Source organism: Gouania willdenowi, chromosome 8 (genome assembly GCF_900634775.1).
Source record: "Gouania willdenowi chromosome 8, fGouWil2.1, whole genome shotgun sequence".
NCBI classification, from domain to species: Eukaryota; Metazoa; Chordata; class Actinopteri; order Blenniiformes; family Gobiesocidae; genus Gouania; species Gouania willdenowi.
This window is the reverse complement of record NC_041051.1, coordinates 17,863,680-17,878,335: the sequence shown is the minus strand read 5'-3', so window position 1 is coordinate 17,878,335 and position 14,656 is coordinate 17,863,680. Positions and strand designations below refer to the sequence as shown.

The 14,656-nt window shown below is 36.2% G+C and overlaps 2 protein-coding genes across 4 annotated transcripts; one reads left to right on the top strand and one right to left on the bottom strand.

Annotated features, from left to right (window-relative positions):
- Positions 1 to 632: 632 nt before the first annotated feature.
- On the bottom strand, positions 633 to 7,218 carry pgls (6-phosphogluconolactonase). Of its 2 annotated transcripts, none has more exons than XM_028454960.1 (6): positions 7,137 to 7,218; positions 5,609 to 5,882; positions 4,559 to 4,666; positions 4,387 to 4,488; positions 2,870 to 3,010; positions 633 to 1,107 (listed from the first exon to the last, which is right to left on the bottom strand). In XM_028454960.1, exons 2-6 carry the CDS (start codon positions 5,870 to 5,872, stop codon positions 961 to 963), a joined length of 762 nt encoding a protein of 253 aa, XP_028310761.1. In that variant the 5' UTR covers positions 5,873 to 5,882; positions 7,137 to 7,218; the 3' UTR covers positions 633 to 960. The 2 variants fall into 2 exon arrangements, with proteins under 2 accessions (XP_028310761.1, XP_028310760.1); XM_028454959.1 differs by lacking the exon at positions 7,137 to 7,218 and adding an exon at positions 6,446 to 6,513 and having other exon boundaries at positions 635 to 1,107.
- Positions 6,770 to 12,151, top strand: LOC114468192 (histone-lysine N-methyltransferase PRDM9). 2 transcript variants are annotated; one of them, XM_028454941.1, is made up of 4 exons: positions 6,770 to 7,273; positions 7,353 to 7,431; positions 8,397 to 8,493; positions 10,684 to 12,151. In XM_028454941.1, the coding sequence occupies exons 1-4, from the start codon at positions 6,948 to 6,950 to the stop codon at positions 11,352 to 11,354; spliced, it is 1,173 nt and encodes a 390-aa protein (XP_028310742.1). In that variant the 5' UTR covers positions 6,770 to 6,947; the 3' UTR covers positions 11,355 to 12,151. The 2 variants fall into 2 exon arrangements, with proteins under 2 accessions (XP_028310742.1, XP_028310743.1); XM_028454942.1 differs by lacking the exon at positions 8,397 to 8,493 and having other exon boundaries at positions 10,684 to 11,003.
- The last annotated feature ends 2,505 nt before the right edge of the window (positions 12,152 to 14,656 follow it).

Here is a 14,656-nt window from a genome sequence, read left to right as displayed (position 1 = left end):
GTGAAACTACAACACTAAATAAATGTGTTTTAACAGTAGAACATGTACATTTTGGTACAAAATAAATGTGGTTACTTTTGTTTGGCTCATTGCTGCAACTATTGGTGGCATTAACATGTTCTATTACCTGCAGTAGCAAACACGTCCTCATTCAATGGTCTGTTTGGGCTTTACTTGACTTCAATTATACACTTTTTCCCAAGATTTCAATCAGATTATTTTGGACTAATAATCAGTATTTCAAAGATTAGAACTGGCTGAAATAACTTAATACAGATGACCTTTTTTTCCTGGGAAAGTTAACAACAAATTAATAAGTATTTCACTGCAAAGCAGCACAATAAATGACAATATTTGAGGTTGTAAAACACAGATTATCATTCAAAGCGTTAATCTACGTTTTCAAATTAGAGCAGAGGAGATATTTACATCTTAAAGGAACTATTAAGAGTATCATAACATCTATCAAAATGTGTTGTGTATTTGTGCCCTGAAATGAGATTTTCTCGTCTATGTTTCTTTATTACTGCTTATCCCATTAAGGTTTAATGGGATCTGTTAATATTTGACAGATGCATTGTGGTTCACCATTAACACTCAATAAAACCGTCTCTGCATTAAGATCACACTTCTGTGCCATTGATTTTAAACATTTAATCAAAAATATTTACTCATTGTACAACATGTCTTCAGATTTCAAATTGAAATTACAGTACTGTATGTTGGAATGCAAATAAAACTGTGTATGAAAGGAGAACTTCCTGATTACACATAAAGGCTAAAATTAATGATGATTTTTATCAACATCAATTCTTAACCAAATGACTGAACATTTTTACACTTTAAACCCCCTGAAAGTCCAATGAGAGATCAAATTTAAGTGCTACACTCCAGTTCAGCGTTTGTTCTCTGATTTCATATTTCTCTATTCACCAGTCCTTGTTAGGCAGGGATCTTTAACTATAGTCGTGCTCCTGTGGCTGCTCGCTCCACCTGAATGCTTAGAGAAGCAGCTGCAGGATCATCAATCAGCCAGAACAGTTCGCCTTTGGTTGGAACAACACGAGCAGCTGGAAACGCTGGACCGTCTCTACCCTCCAGCACCTCCTAGAAAAAACAAACACGTTTGGATCAAACTGTATCTCAGTGGGGAGAGTAGGTCAAACAGCGCTGCATTTAACTGAGGACCAATAAACACTAAGGCCCTCATTTATCAACCTCACGGAAAAAAACTGGGGAAAATCTGAGCGCATACTTGGTCGTACGACAGGACACACTTGTGATTTATGAAACACTCGTATTAGAAACGTAAATGTGACGACTGAATTTAATCGTTATTAACATGTTACGACCAAACATTTTCCTGGTTCAAAGGCCTCGTCCACTGAGGTCAACAAACACTGGCAAGAAAAAAAACTCAGAATTCTCACATCCGAGGTGGAGTTTTTGCCAGTGTGAAAACTGGAATTAAAGGAGCTCATGAAAACACAGTGGAACAGAATAACAGAGCCAGTAAAGAGTGTTGCTGTTTAGCCTAGGTTCCCAAAGTAGGGTACGGCTACCCCCAGGGTACGCAAATTGTCATGGGGTACTTGAATGGAAATTAAAAACACTGACAACATTGGAAACTAGAATATAAATAGAACAGTTAATGTTCATGCCCTAATGCTAGGTTTATGCCCTAATGCTAGGCTAATGCAATTGCTAGGTTAATGCTAATGCTAGGTTATTGCTAACACTAGGCTAAAGTTATTGCTAGGTTAATGCTAATACTAGGTTAATGCTATTGCTAGGCTAATGCTATTGCTAGGTCAATGTTAATGCTAAGCTAATGCTCTATTGTTTTTGGTATGCTAATGTTAATGTTGATGCTAGGTTATTGCTATTTCTAGCTTAATGCTCGGTTAATGCTAATGCTAGACTAATGATAATGCTAGGTTAAAGCTAATACAAGGTCAATACTAATGCTAGGCTAATGCTATGCCAATGTTAATGTTGATGGTAGGTTAATGCTATTGCTAGGTTATTACTATTGTTTGGCTAATGCTAGCTAATGCCAATGATAAGCTAATGCAGTGTGACGCGGGACAGCACCTGCATCCTCACTATATTCTTCAGGAAATGCAAATATTCTAGTAATTATTATTATCATTATTAAATACATTATTCCTCAACAGGATAGGTACATTTCACTGTAGGGCTACATTGTATCTGACATTACATTATTATGTTTTTTAAGTGTGCAGGAGTAGGAGATACATGGCTTCAGGTTAAATATCTGAAGGGGCACAGGACTTTGAAAAGTTTGGGAAACACTGCTGTATAGGAATAATTATCTTAACCAATGCCTAATGGTTTAATTCAAATGAAATGTTAGTCGTCCGCAGCCTAATCGCTTATACCTGCTAATTAATGTAGACAATTATTTATATTTAGGTTAAAAGCACGTGCCGTCTGTCTCCTGTGTGCACTGCAACCAAACCTCATTAAAAGAAATTAACAAAACCCTAAAAAAGCCTTAAAACAAATGCTTAAATGACTAAATGTTGTCCCAATTTCAATTAGGATACTTCATCGCATCACTGATTAAATACTGCTGCGCATTCTTAAAAAAATAAGTTATACTTTACATTTTAAAAGCCTTTTTAAAGGCTGTGCTGCCTAGGGTTCCTGCGCTTTGGCTCAGGTTTGCATACATGAGCTCAGACCTGACGTGAGGTCTGATCGTAGCGTACGTTCACGTCAAAATTGATAAATACCGAAGTTTGCGTGGAAATGGTCGTACGCACAGGTTTGAGCGTATGAACGGTTTATAAATGAGGTCCTAGATCTGTAGGATGCAAGTTACTTAAAATATAAAATATGTTACCTTTAAAACAGGCGCTTTGCTGCCTCCTGTAGATACAAAAGCCACACACTGTGCAGAGTTTACCACTGGGAAAGTCAGAGTTACCCGTTGTGGGGGTGGTTTTGGGGAGTCACTGATAGGTGCCACAATCTTTTTGGTTTCCTGAAAACATGGACCACACAAAGCCATTAATTATACTGTTTGAAAGTGTTAATTAGGAAACCATAATTAAAGAATCAGCATTCATTAAATAAGGAAATAATGCTAAACTAAAAGGATAATCTCAGACAATTTGCAAGTGATGACAGTCCCAACATGTGCCTTAATGAATCCCTACAATTAAACCGTAATTTCAGGGGAGTGACTGAAAAAGAGCAGAAAAACAAATTAATCTAAGTTCTATCCTTTAAATAACTATGAGTGGTTTGAGCCATGGTGGCCCCCTTGTTTCCTCTGGAAGAGTGGGTTTCCTCTGGCTTCCTGCACACAACCCAAAAACATGCATGTTGGGTTAATTTGGGTATATGTTGTATAAATGAAATGTGTGGTTCCATCTAACTCTCTCTCTCTCTGTGTGTGTGTGTGTGTGTGTGTGTGTGTGTGTGTGTGTGTGTGTGTGTGTGTGTGTGTGTGTGTGTGTTGTGTCAGACTGCATGTCTCATGAGTTTGACCAGTGATCAACAAGGACATTTTCCAAGCTGCTGTGACCCCACAAAGTAAACTGAAATATCATATCCATTGTTCTGAGTGGAGAAAAACAATAAGGCCTCCTTTTCTGGATTATCAATGATTCCAAATTGTTTTTTTCGGCCCTTTTCGACTTCAGACAAATAAATTGGCATGGAAGATATGTTTAGACTTTGCTCATAATTTACTGTTTTAATTTGAAGTGTGTGTATATGTTCACCTGTGTACGTACATATTTGTATAGATAAGTTTATGTGCATATACTGTATATATTTTATCTTTTCCTCAGCCAAATCTCACACACTTTAACTGAAATATCTTATCACCCCAGATTTATTATTTATTGTTTACTGACTGACCATTTGTTTCCAAGTTTAACCTTGATCTCCTCTTGATGTGCCTCTGCTCCGATATATATATATATATATATATATATATATATATACACACACACTTGTGTATGTTCAACTCATATGGGAACCCTGATGCACCTTATTTGTTAATTTGCAATATTTACTTTTTTATTTGCCTTAAATGTACCTCATTTTGTTGTCGTTTTGTTATTTGCTTTTGAAAGTAAATACATTTCCCTAAAATCTTAAACAGCATTGGCAGGTGGAGAATAAGTGAATGAACATCAAAAAGAATGTAAAACTGAGACAAAAATAAAATGAATAACTCTTACCATAACAGTAGAATCATAGAAAATGATCAAGATCAAGACAAATGGTGGTTTTAAATTAAATACAACAAAACTACAACGCAGTCTGCACCCATTTGTGTAAGAAAACCTGCTTGGATGATATACAACTTACTGTAAATAATGAAAACTGAGTAAAGTACGACCTCACCTCCAGAAGAGGGTGATCAGGGAAAAGGGAGCAGGTGTGTCCGTCAGGCCCCATACCCAGCAGTAACATGTCAAACACAGGGATGTCATCATCAGGGAATGTCTAAAAGCAGCAAAAGAAGTGTGAAGATTGCTGTGGAAAAGCATTAGAAAATATTCTGTTTGATCTGGACCTCTTTCAGTTTGCGTGTATAGTCCTCAGCACATTCATTCACTGGCAGAGATGGGTCGATGGTTAAAATCCCACTGTCAGGGAGGTTGATCTTGGAGAATAGCTGACTCTGAAAACAAAAGTGTTTTTTTTAGGACAGTAAAATGTCTCTTAACTGTTCCAAAAACCAAAACTAAAAAGTTTGTAGTGTCCTTCGGTTTTTATGCTATGAGACAGTAGAAAAGCCTGCCCGGAGACGTGAGAGGAGCCGAGAGTATCACGATTTTTAAACGCAAGCTAAAAATCAATTTATTCAGTCTGGTTTTTATGTAGTGCTTTATGATTTTGATGGTTCTTAATTTTTTTTAAATGCTAATTTTAATATTTTGTATTCACTCCTCTGCATTGTTTTTATTTCTGACTTTTTCTTATTTTATCATCTTTTTAATTATTTCATTAGATTACTTCGGTGTGCATTAGTCTCTAAACCTTTTTTTTTTCTTTTATTTTGTCAATCACATGAGCAAATTTCTGTGAAGCACTTTGATCTAAGGCTGTGGAATTAATCAAAATTTGATTAGGATTTGGATCATTACACTCAACAATTACAAAAATAATATAATCGAGTAAAAACAATTATTTAAAATATAATAATTATAAATATGTTTTAATAGCTAAATAAAACCAACTTCCACAATTTAGGATACCAACAAAGAATAAAGCTTGGCACACATGAGAAAAAACTAAAAGGAACATACTCAAATAATATTTTATATAATACTTTGCACCTTTTTATTTATTTGCATTCAAATAATATATAAATATATATATATATTTTTTGTATTTTTAGTTTTGTGCAAAAGTGACCCTAATAATAATCATGATTATTATTTTTTCTATAATCCAGCAGCCCTACTTTGATCTATAATTGAATTTGTAAGAAAGGTGCTATATAAATAAAGTTTGATTTATTGATATTACATATTTGCAGGAAAATGAGAAACTGATTTAACTCAGACAAACACGGCACTGTGTGTGCACAGTAACTGAATAAATAACAATAAATGACTACCTTGTAGAGCCCATAGGTGCTTTCTGAGTTGTCAAAGGAAACCAGTCGCTCATCACAGAAACCAACAACCCACTTGCTGCAGTCCAACTGTGGCAGGGCCAGTAGCTCTTTGCTAAGCATGGACACCAGGCTTCCTCCTGACAGGGCCATGGTGAACCTGCCATGGGAGGCGATGGCCTTCTCAGCCCGGGAGGTCACCAGGTGGGCAAGAGCTGGACCGAGCTCTGCTGGAGATGGAAAAACTACTACTCTTCTACCAGCCATGATGAGAGAACTGAGTGAACAGGAAGAATGAAGCAGGAAAGAGAGAAAGAAGCCAAAACAATGAAGAAGGAAGTCAGCTCAGGTTGTGCAAGTCACCATGAATGTGAGAAAAAAAACAAAAAACTGACTTCAATGAAAGAAAATCAGATTGGCATGAATTAAGAACAATACTACAACAACTAGCACACACATGACTGGTTAATCAAGAGGTTGTTAGTTCTAGCTATTCCAATTAAACATAGTGTTCTTGGTCAAGAAGACAATAAATAACCTCTACATTGCACCTTACCATTACCAACAGTAAAATTCCCCACTGTTGGACCAATAAAGTTACTCTACTATACCATATATTGCAACTCTATTGTTGTTCTCTACTGTAACGTTGAAATTACTTTAATCAACCATGCTCACCACTTCGGGACTTCTCTGCTAACAAAAATAGCTATGTTACGCTAATATAAGATACAAAAGGAGCAACAGCAAGATTGGATGATATGCAGCAGAGATAAATATTCCCTTCCTATTTAATATGAGGATGAAATAAATCACAAATGTCCAAAAAAACCGTCTTACCAAGCAGCAGAAGATACAGCCACAGAGGATTATAAGCAAGTAGCATGAGGATTTTCTCTCGTCCAATGGAAACTCGTTTAAAAAAAACAACTTCCGGAAACGTTTTCACCAACCAATCAAATTCTACTTTAGACCGCGCTGCATTGTGGTCATTGTAGTCTCATAAACAGATAGCCATAAATGTAAGTAGCATTGCTTTCTAGCGATGAAAATGAGGATTAAACAATGTTGAAGGTTTACCACTTTATCTTCACACGTTTTGAAACTTAATATAATTGAATATCAGTTTAGTTTATATCGCTAGTTGATGTAATGGGTCCTCCGAGCCGACAGGTGGACACACTGTCCCTTTACAAGCCTTTAGTTTTCTAGAGTTCCTCACAGAATCGTTTCATGTGGGTAAACTAGGCATGTTCGCGGCAGCTTTATAATTATTACAGGTCATTACAGTGTGAGGTCACTATTTAAACAGGGTTTGACCGGGACGTCTAGAACTACAACCATGTCGACAGCTTTTTCCTTCCAGGCTCAACTTTGCTCTGTCATGGAGGCGCTGTCTAAAGCAGCTGTCACTGAGATCAGCAAACTGGTGGAGATTGAGACGAAAATGCTGAAAATAGAGATAACACGAGGACGCAACGAAATCGCCTCCCTGACGGAGAAGCTGCAGCTGATGGAGAAGCTGCTGTACCTGTCACAGAGGGGCCCTCAGGGGCCAGGCAGGCAGGACCAGGACCAGGACGTGGGACCAGGTCCTGTGGTCATGGTCCAGGACCTCCCACAGAGAGCCACAGTGGAGCCTGACAGGATGAGACCCTGCGTGAAAAGGTGAGGTGGTGCATCTCTGTGGGGAGCTGGTGTATATTAGCTATCATTGCACTGAAATGTAATATTTATTGTTTACCAGTGAAAACCTGTGGAGCTGCAGAACTTTATCTACTGATGTGAACAGTTTACATCAAGGCAACGAACAAGATGAACCTGAAGTAAGTCTGAACTCCTATTATTAGTATTAGGGATGTCCCGATACAACTTTTTCCACTTACAATACAGATAATACAGCCTTGAATATTGGCCGATAACAATCCGATACGATATCAGCACGAATCATACATTCTTTTATTACTTATTTTGTTGTGTGGAATGTTAGAAAAGGCTTGATTCGTAAAAAAAAAAAACAGACCCATTTATTATAAACCAATGGATTACATATAATTAACCTTTTAGAAAAAGAATATTCTATAATTGATTAAAATAAATTGAAAAATCAAATAGAAGATATTAAAAAAAAAAAGTCCAAAAAAAAAAAAAACAATATATATTATACGAAGTGTCTATAGTTCCGGACCTGGACCTCAGACAAATCTGACTATTGTTCCGGTACTGCCGGACCCTTTTTGCATAAGCGTAATGTGCCTGTGTTAACACCGTGTTAGTGGTCTAAGGTGCTAGCCTTAAAGATGTTTCCTTCCGCTGATGTGGGTTCAAATCCCGCTTCTGACATTTTTTTTTTCTTTTCATTTTAACGTATTTAACACGGCAAATTTTACTTTTAAATGTACATATACAAAAAAAAAGAAACATTTTAGGGTACTTCTTGGGTTAGGGTTAGGGTTAGAGTTAGGGGCAAGGATAGAGTGGGTTAAGGCTAAAATAAAACTGATGAAACTATAGCTAGAAGAACACAGGCCCGGCAGTGACAGGGACGGGTCTACCGGCATTCGGCTTACTGGAAGTACAGGAACTATAGTCAGAATTGTCTACAGCCTATATTATATTGGAGATTTTAGATTCAGTCAGATAAAATCTGATAGTCATTTTCTGGCTGATATCGGACAGATATCGGATATCAATATCAGATCGGGACACCACTAATTATTATGCAATTATATCAATAATCTGTTGTCCTAGTATGGTAGAGATGTAGTTAATATGGGTTATTTTTAATCAGCATCCAAGTCCAGCCAAAGAGAAACCTCATCTGATTATAATAAAGGAGGAGCCATTTGAGGCGGAGCCTGAACACAATAATAAGAGCAGTGAAAATGGTAAGTGGGACATTTTCTTATTAGTTTTTTCGTTTTCTTCCTTGCACTCATTATTCTGATAGATGTGTTGAAATGATAGAATAGTATAAAGTTTACTGCCAAATGTACAAGTTAAAAATAACAGGTACAATGGAATTATTGTGCATGTCAGATTGAAAAAAATTACAAACAACAACAACACATCAGCCAAGACAGTGTAAGTAGAGGTGCAAAACAAAAGTATACTCTACAAAAACATAAATAAATAAATATAACCTGAGTTGAATTTACATATTGCACATAGTAGGGCATGAGCTAAATTATCCAGCATGGGGGTATACATTTTTCAGTTTCTCATTGGGTGGAGTGCTGAGGTATCTGCCCTCTTTAATGTTATTATTTTGCTGGACATTCCTGTAAATTTGGTTTTCCAGGTCATGGTAATTGTGGTAAATTCTTTAAGTATGAAATGTATTTTTATCTTTTTTTCCCCCCTTGGAATAATTATGTGTAATAACAGGGTAATTGGGCCATTTCTGTGATAGGTCATCAGTTTATGTGATTATTGCAGTGTAGCATGTAAATCTATGTACAGTATTTGTCTGCTTGTAATATCTGATGGTAGAAGGACTTTTGTTTTGTTATTGTTTCCCTTCTGTGTGTTATTGTTTTTAGATGTGTTTTATTCATCTTTACTGTGGTTTTAATACTCAGAACACTTAGTTTAGAAATTAAAACATTAGCTAAATCTGTGGAGGATCTACTGGGCTAAAATGATGTCTCCTTATATTGCTGAACTGGTATTGGTACATTTTAAATCCCCACACAGAGAAGTCGTTTTGGATAATTGTATTCTTTAAAATTGTTTACATCTACCTTATTTTTCAGACTATAAGGCGCACCGGACTATAAGGTGCACCGGTTTGTTATTATTAATATTATTATTATTAAGATGCATTAAGCGAAATAAAATAGTCAGATAAGTCAAACTTTATTCAACTCATTAACAATAACTCTCAACATTGTTCAGGTTTAACACATAAAATACAGAACAATACACTCACTTTTTCAGTTCAGTATGTTGAAGCACAGTAGTTAATTTCATACATAAGGCGCACCTGATTATAAGACGCACTGTCGATTTTTGAGAAAATTAAAGGATTTTAAGTGCGCCTTATAGTCCGAAAAATACGGTAGTTATTTGTTTTTCATTTTGGATAAAATCTTTATGCATTTTGGCTTTTTCCCCTTCTCGTCTTACCTGTGTTTGCATCTAGTCATGTCAGTATATGGTTTTTAGGGTTAAAAATATATATTTTTATGTGTTTGTGAAGTTACCACAGCTTTGAGTTACATAATAAGTTGACATTTCACCTTGTTTTTTTTTTTTTAATTTAAAGGTCAGTTTTCTTGTCCTAAATTCTTTTATTAAACTTATACAGTATATCATTCTTTGACGGAGGAAAGCACCTGCTTTGTACTGTGCTTATTACTGTACGACATATTGTTATTGCATAACGGAGAATCTGGGCATGGTTTGTTTTTCTTTTCTTTTTTATAGTTTCTTTTCATTTAATCATTATTGTTATTATTTAAGAGATTGATTTCTACGTGTATTAAACTCATTTGTGTTTATGTATCAATATGCCCATCGCAAGGGGAATGGACATGTGGTATAAAAAGGGGGGGAAATTATATAATAATAATAATAATAATATAACTGTTTGTAAACTACAAATTAGACTGTAATCACTAACCACACATAAATAAAAAGTTGATCACAAAAAGATGGTATATCATACGCTTTTAGATTTGATCAGATTTTACTATAATTGATCAATACCACCACACGAGGGTATTGATAAAGTAAAGGCAAAATATGTAATATACCCTATGAAGAAAGAAAAGCATTTTAACAAATAAAATAATAATAAAACAATAAACCTATAAAGGAAGTACAAGATATGAGTCCAAGTAATACTTAATGGGAGAAATTAATAAATAATATTGCACAGTACAGATACATATAAATAAATATGTAGTAAATGAAGGTTTTGTATGCTATATTAGTCATTTTAAAAGGTTAACAAAAACAATAAGGAAATGGAAAAACATTCATTCTGGAGTCCAGGACTAATGTATTTAGGTTGAGAGTTTTTTTTCTTCCTGTGGACATTTGTGTAATCATGAAATTGTATGTGCTCCCAACAGGAAGTGACAAGGTCATCGGTGGTCGAAGGGCTTCAGATGAGATACAATCTGCTAAAAGTCTTTCACACAACAGTCCATTCACAGATGGCTTTGTGTCTCATAGCACCTCCTCGTCTCTCTCTGAACAAGGACCACACTGGACTTCACAGCGTGCACCAGCACACACTGATGCGGCTCCAGCTCCAGTAAAAGGCTTTGTTGAAAATAATCCCTCCCAGAGTTTAAGCCTCGTCAAAAACACCAAGCTTCACACCTTTAGGAATTCAGCTACTAAGAGATTTGGCTGTTTGCAATGCGGCAAGAGTTTCCGATGCTTCAGTCAGCTGGAAATACACCAGAGAAGTCACACTGGGGAGAAACCTTACAAATGCAGTCTGTGTGGGAAGCGATATGCTCAAAAAGGACACCTGTATACACATCTGCGGACACACACCGGAGAGAAGCCGTATCGCTGTCCTATTTGTGGGAAAGGCTTTATTCAGAAGTGTACGCTGGATATGCATCAGCGTACACACACTGGAGAGAAACCCTTTGTTTGTATGAGTTGCGGGAAAGGTTTTACCAAGAATTGTAATCTAAAAAAACACCTTGCTGTTCATCTTGACCCTGCTTTCAACATAGTTAGTTGTGAATCAAATGCACCCACATTAAGTGGGACTCAATCACTATAACGCCTTAAAATACTGAGTACAATCAGATAAAAATGATTGTCTGTTTCTCTGAAATCTTTAGCAGAAAAACTATTATTGTCCTTTAGTTACCTTGTTTCATTGTTTATCCAATCAAATTACAAAACCTATATATGAAAAGGTTTTTGCCTCATAAACATTTGAACTAGATTTGCATTTGCCTTACATAAAAGGTTCATAAAGGGACTTTAGTTACTGATTAAATAAATCAGTTAATTGTTTTGTGTTAAGGCCTTGGGAATACACAGTCATTCAGATGATATTTCCTTCTTATCCATTACTGTGGGTAATGTTTTAAGCAAGATAGTTGTCAAAATTTCAGATGAATCTGTTGTTGCTGCTGCGTAATAACCAGATTTGGCACAACTATCAACAATAGATCCATCTTTTTTCATTAATGGTTCAGGATTGCACAGTGTCGTGAATATTTGTATGTGTAGTTACACTGTTGAGTGTGTACATTTGCATATACATACTACCATACTACTGTTTTCTCCAATATCTGCACATTTTTCTCCTTTTTTTTGTGAACTGCTTCAACAAGGATGTACCTAAAGACACTAAAGCTGAACTTACTGAGCATCAACAGGCTGCAATCTACACCACAGAGACTGTGCTATCGTTTTAATTGTGTGAATTTTGAAATAAATAATACATTTGCTTTCCTGTTTTTCCTTAAATTAGTGGTTTGGCTTTGCTGCTCTCAGACCTTACCATGGAGGGTCTAATTCGGACACTCATCTTCACTTTGTATTAATAAAGTGTTATGTTTATATCAAGAAGGTGTCCAGGGAGAATTTTTCACATCATCACATCAACATTTAGATAAAGGGAAACCCACCACATGAGTTCTGCAAATATTGTTGAATTTGGAGGAACTGAAATATTTACAACTAAATGAGTGGGTCATTACACAGTTCATTCATGTTTTCTCTGTCATTTTTTACTTTCTGCATGTGGGCCGGAATGGATGCACCAGAGGGCTGGATTTGGTCCCCGGGCCTTGAGTTTGACACGTTCCTTGAAGGTAAAATGAGGAAACTTTGGCTGAATTAGGACGTTTTCAGAAAACTTATTTCTAAACCTACCTTTTTGAAATTTGTTCACAGCATTAAATACAAGATATAGAAATATAACACTTAAATAAGAACGAGTGGCTTACTAAAATGTATTTATATTTGTAGTTTTCCCCCCAATATAAATTAAGTATTTTTTCCCTGAAATATGGGTATAAATAAATCATGTATCCAATGCAATGTCGACTATGCACTGTGGTGCGTTCAAATGCTGCTCGTAAACAGCAGGAGAATCAACATTTTCCCACAATCCCTTGCGGCACATATTTTTTTTTTAATGACTAGCGACACAGCTGCGCCGGGAGAGACTTTGTCAAATTTGACAATAATCGAGATTTCCTGACAAGATGATGTGCGACACGGCCAACCAAGGCTTTCGGACGCAGCTGGTCTTGATCCTGGACAAGCTAACGAAGGCGGCCGTGTCTGAAATCTGTAGCCTGGCTGACCAATGCTCGTCCGTTCTTCACACCGAGATGTCTCTGCACAAAACGGAGAACGAGGCGCTGAAGAGGAGGTGTTACTCGCTGGAGGTGCAGCTGAGGGCGGCGAAGGAGGCTCAGAGCTTCCCCGGACAAAGCGGCAGTAGCCGGCGGCAGCCAGCAGGTCAGTACACGGCCAGGGGCTCCATGTACCGAGCTATTAGCAGCCAGTGAACACCTCACCCACATATGTGGGATGATGCTATCTATAGTAACACATTAGACACCTCTATAATGATAGTACACACTAATATCATACGTCTTTTCTGTACATAATTCGTGTGTAGCTATAATTAAAGTTTAAATCAGTACCAAATTTCCCATACAATCATTAGAAGGTTGTGTGATTAAAGTGTATCTAAACCAGGGGTGGGCGGTGATTGATATGTGATTGTCTAATCCTAGGGCCAAGTTATTAATATTAATGTCTGCATATAGAATAACTAGTGCAGTGCCCTAGGAAGTATATATTCATACATGCACAGGCAGACTGTATTCTATATTCATATATGCATGGCCAGACTATCTATATATACAGTCTGCCCATGCATGTATGAATATATACATATGTAGGTGTTTGTGTACATGTACATAAATGATACGTATCCCGATACATAGGTCGCGATACGATATATCCTGATAGTGAAATGTAAGGCGATTAGTGCGATTTTATATATAACTTAAAAACCAATTAATTTATAAATTGGTACACCTTCATGAGAAGATTATGTATGAAATATATTTTATGGGCATATTTTACACTATTTTAAGCATTGGCTTTAACATGCCATGTGCCAACAACTTTAAAATAAAAAAATAACATACAATCTGCCTGTTGCTTTTAAACCAACTTTGACTTTAGTGCAACGTAACTGAGGTATATGCCTAGAACAACAAATAAATGCAGAAATTTAGTACTTTCTTTTTAGGATTTATTGAAAAAACACAAGCTGGTCAACATGCCCAGGTTTCAGCGCACTTCTTTGTGCAGTTACAATGTTTCCTGTAGTGGAAAAAAGACTTTCCTGGTTAAATAAAGGTATATTAAAAAAAATGGATTCATATGGATGCCTTTTGAATTTATTTTATTTATTTATTTTTATTTATTCAGTTTATTTCCGACATGGTTACATTCACTTTTTTTTTCTTTCTTTTTTTTTTTGTACATGCCGAAAAAGGAGACGAGAGAAGCAGTCTGCTTATCTAAGTCCCGTCCCCTGCTTTGAACACAGAAAATTCAAGTCAAGTTTGCAGCTTGTTTTGTCTCTACATCAAGGTTATTCTAGCTGTTGATAGCTCTATTGACAGTGCTTTATTTTCCAATGTTAGATTTAACCCTTTCTTGTATAAACACATTACTATGTCTTAGTTCATAAGCCGTTTGTTTGTATGTGAAACGTTTTTGTATTTGATATGGGAGTGTTTTAAGTGAGGCCCTAAATGCGAGAATTTGTGTGTTGTAGTGTATTATTTCTTGCAGTTTTAGGTATTTGGCCTTTTCAAATAGTTCGTTTGTGTGTGCGTTGTGTGGTGCTTTATATAGAATTCTAATTGCTTTTTTTGAAGTTTAAATAAAGGTTCAAGATACGTTTTGTAGGTGTTTCCCCAGATTTCAGAGCAGTAATTTAAATGTGACCCAATAAGGGAAGAATAGATTGTCTTCAGTGATTTGGTATGTAGTATTTGTTGTAATTTCCATAGGATGTAGCTGCTTTTGGCAACTTTG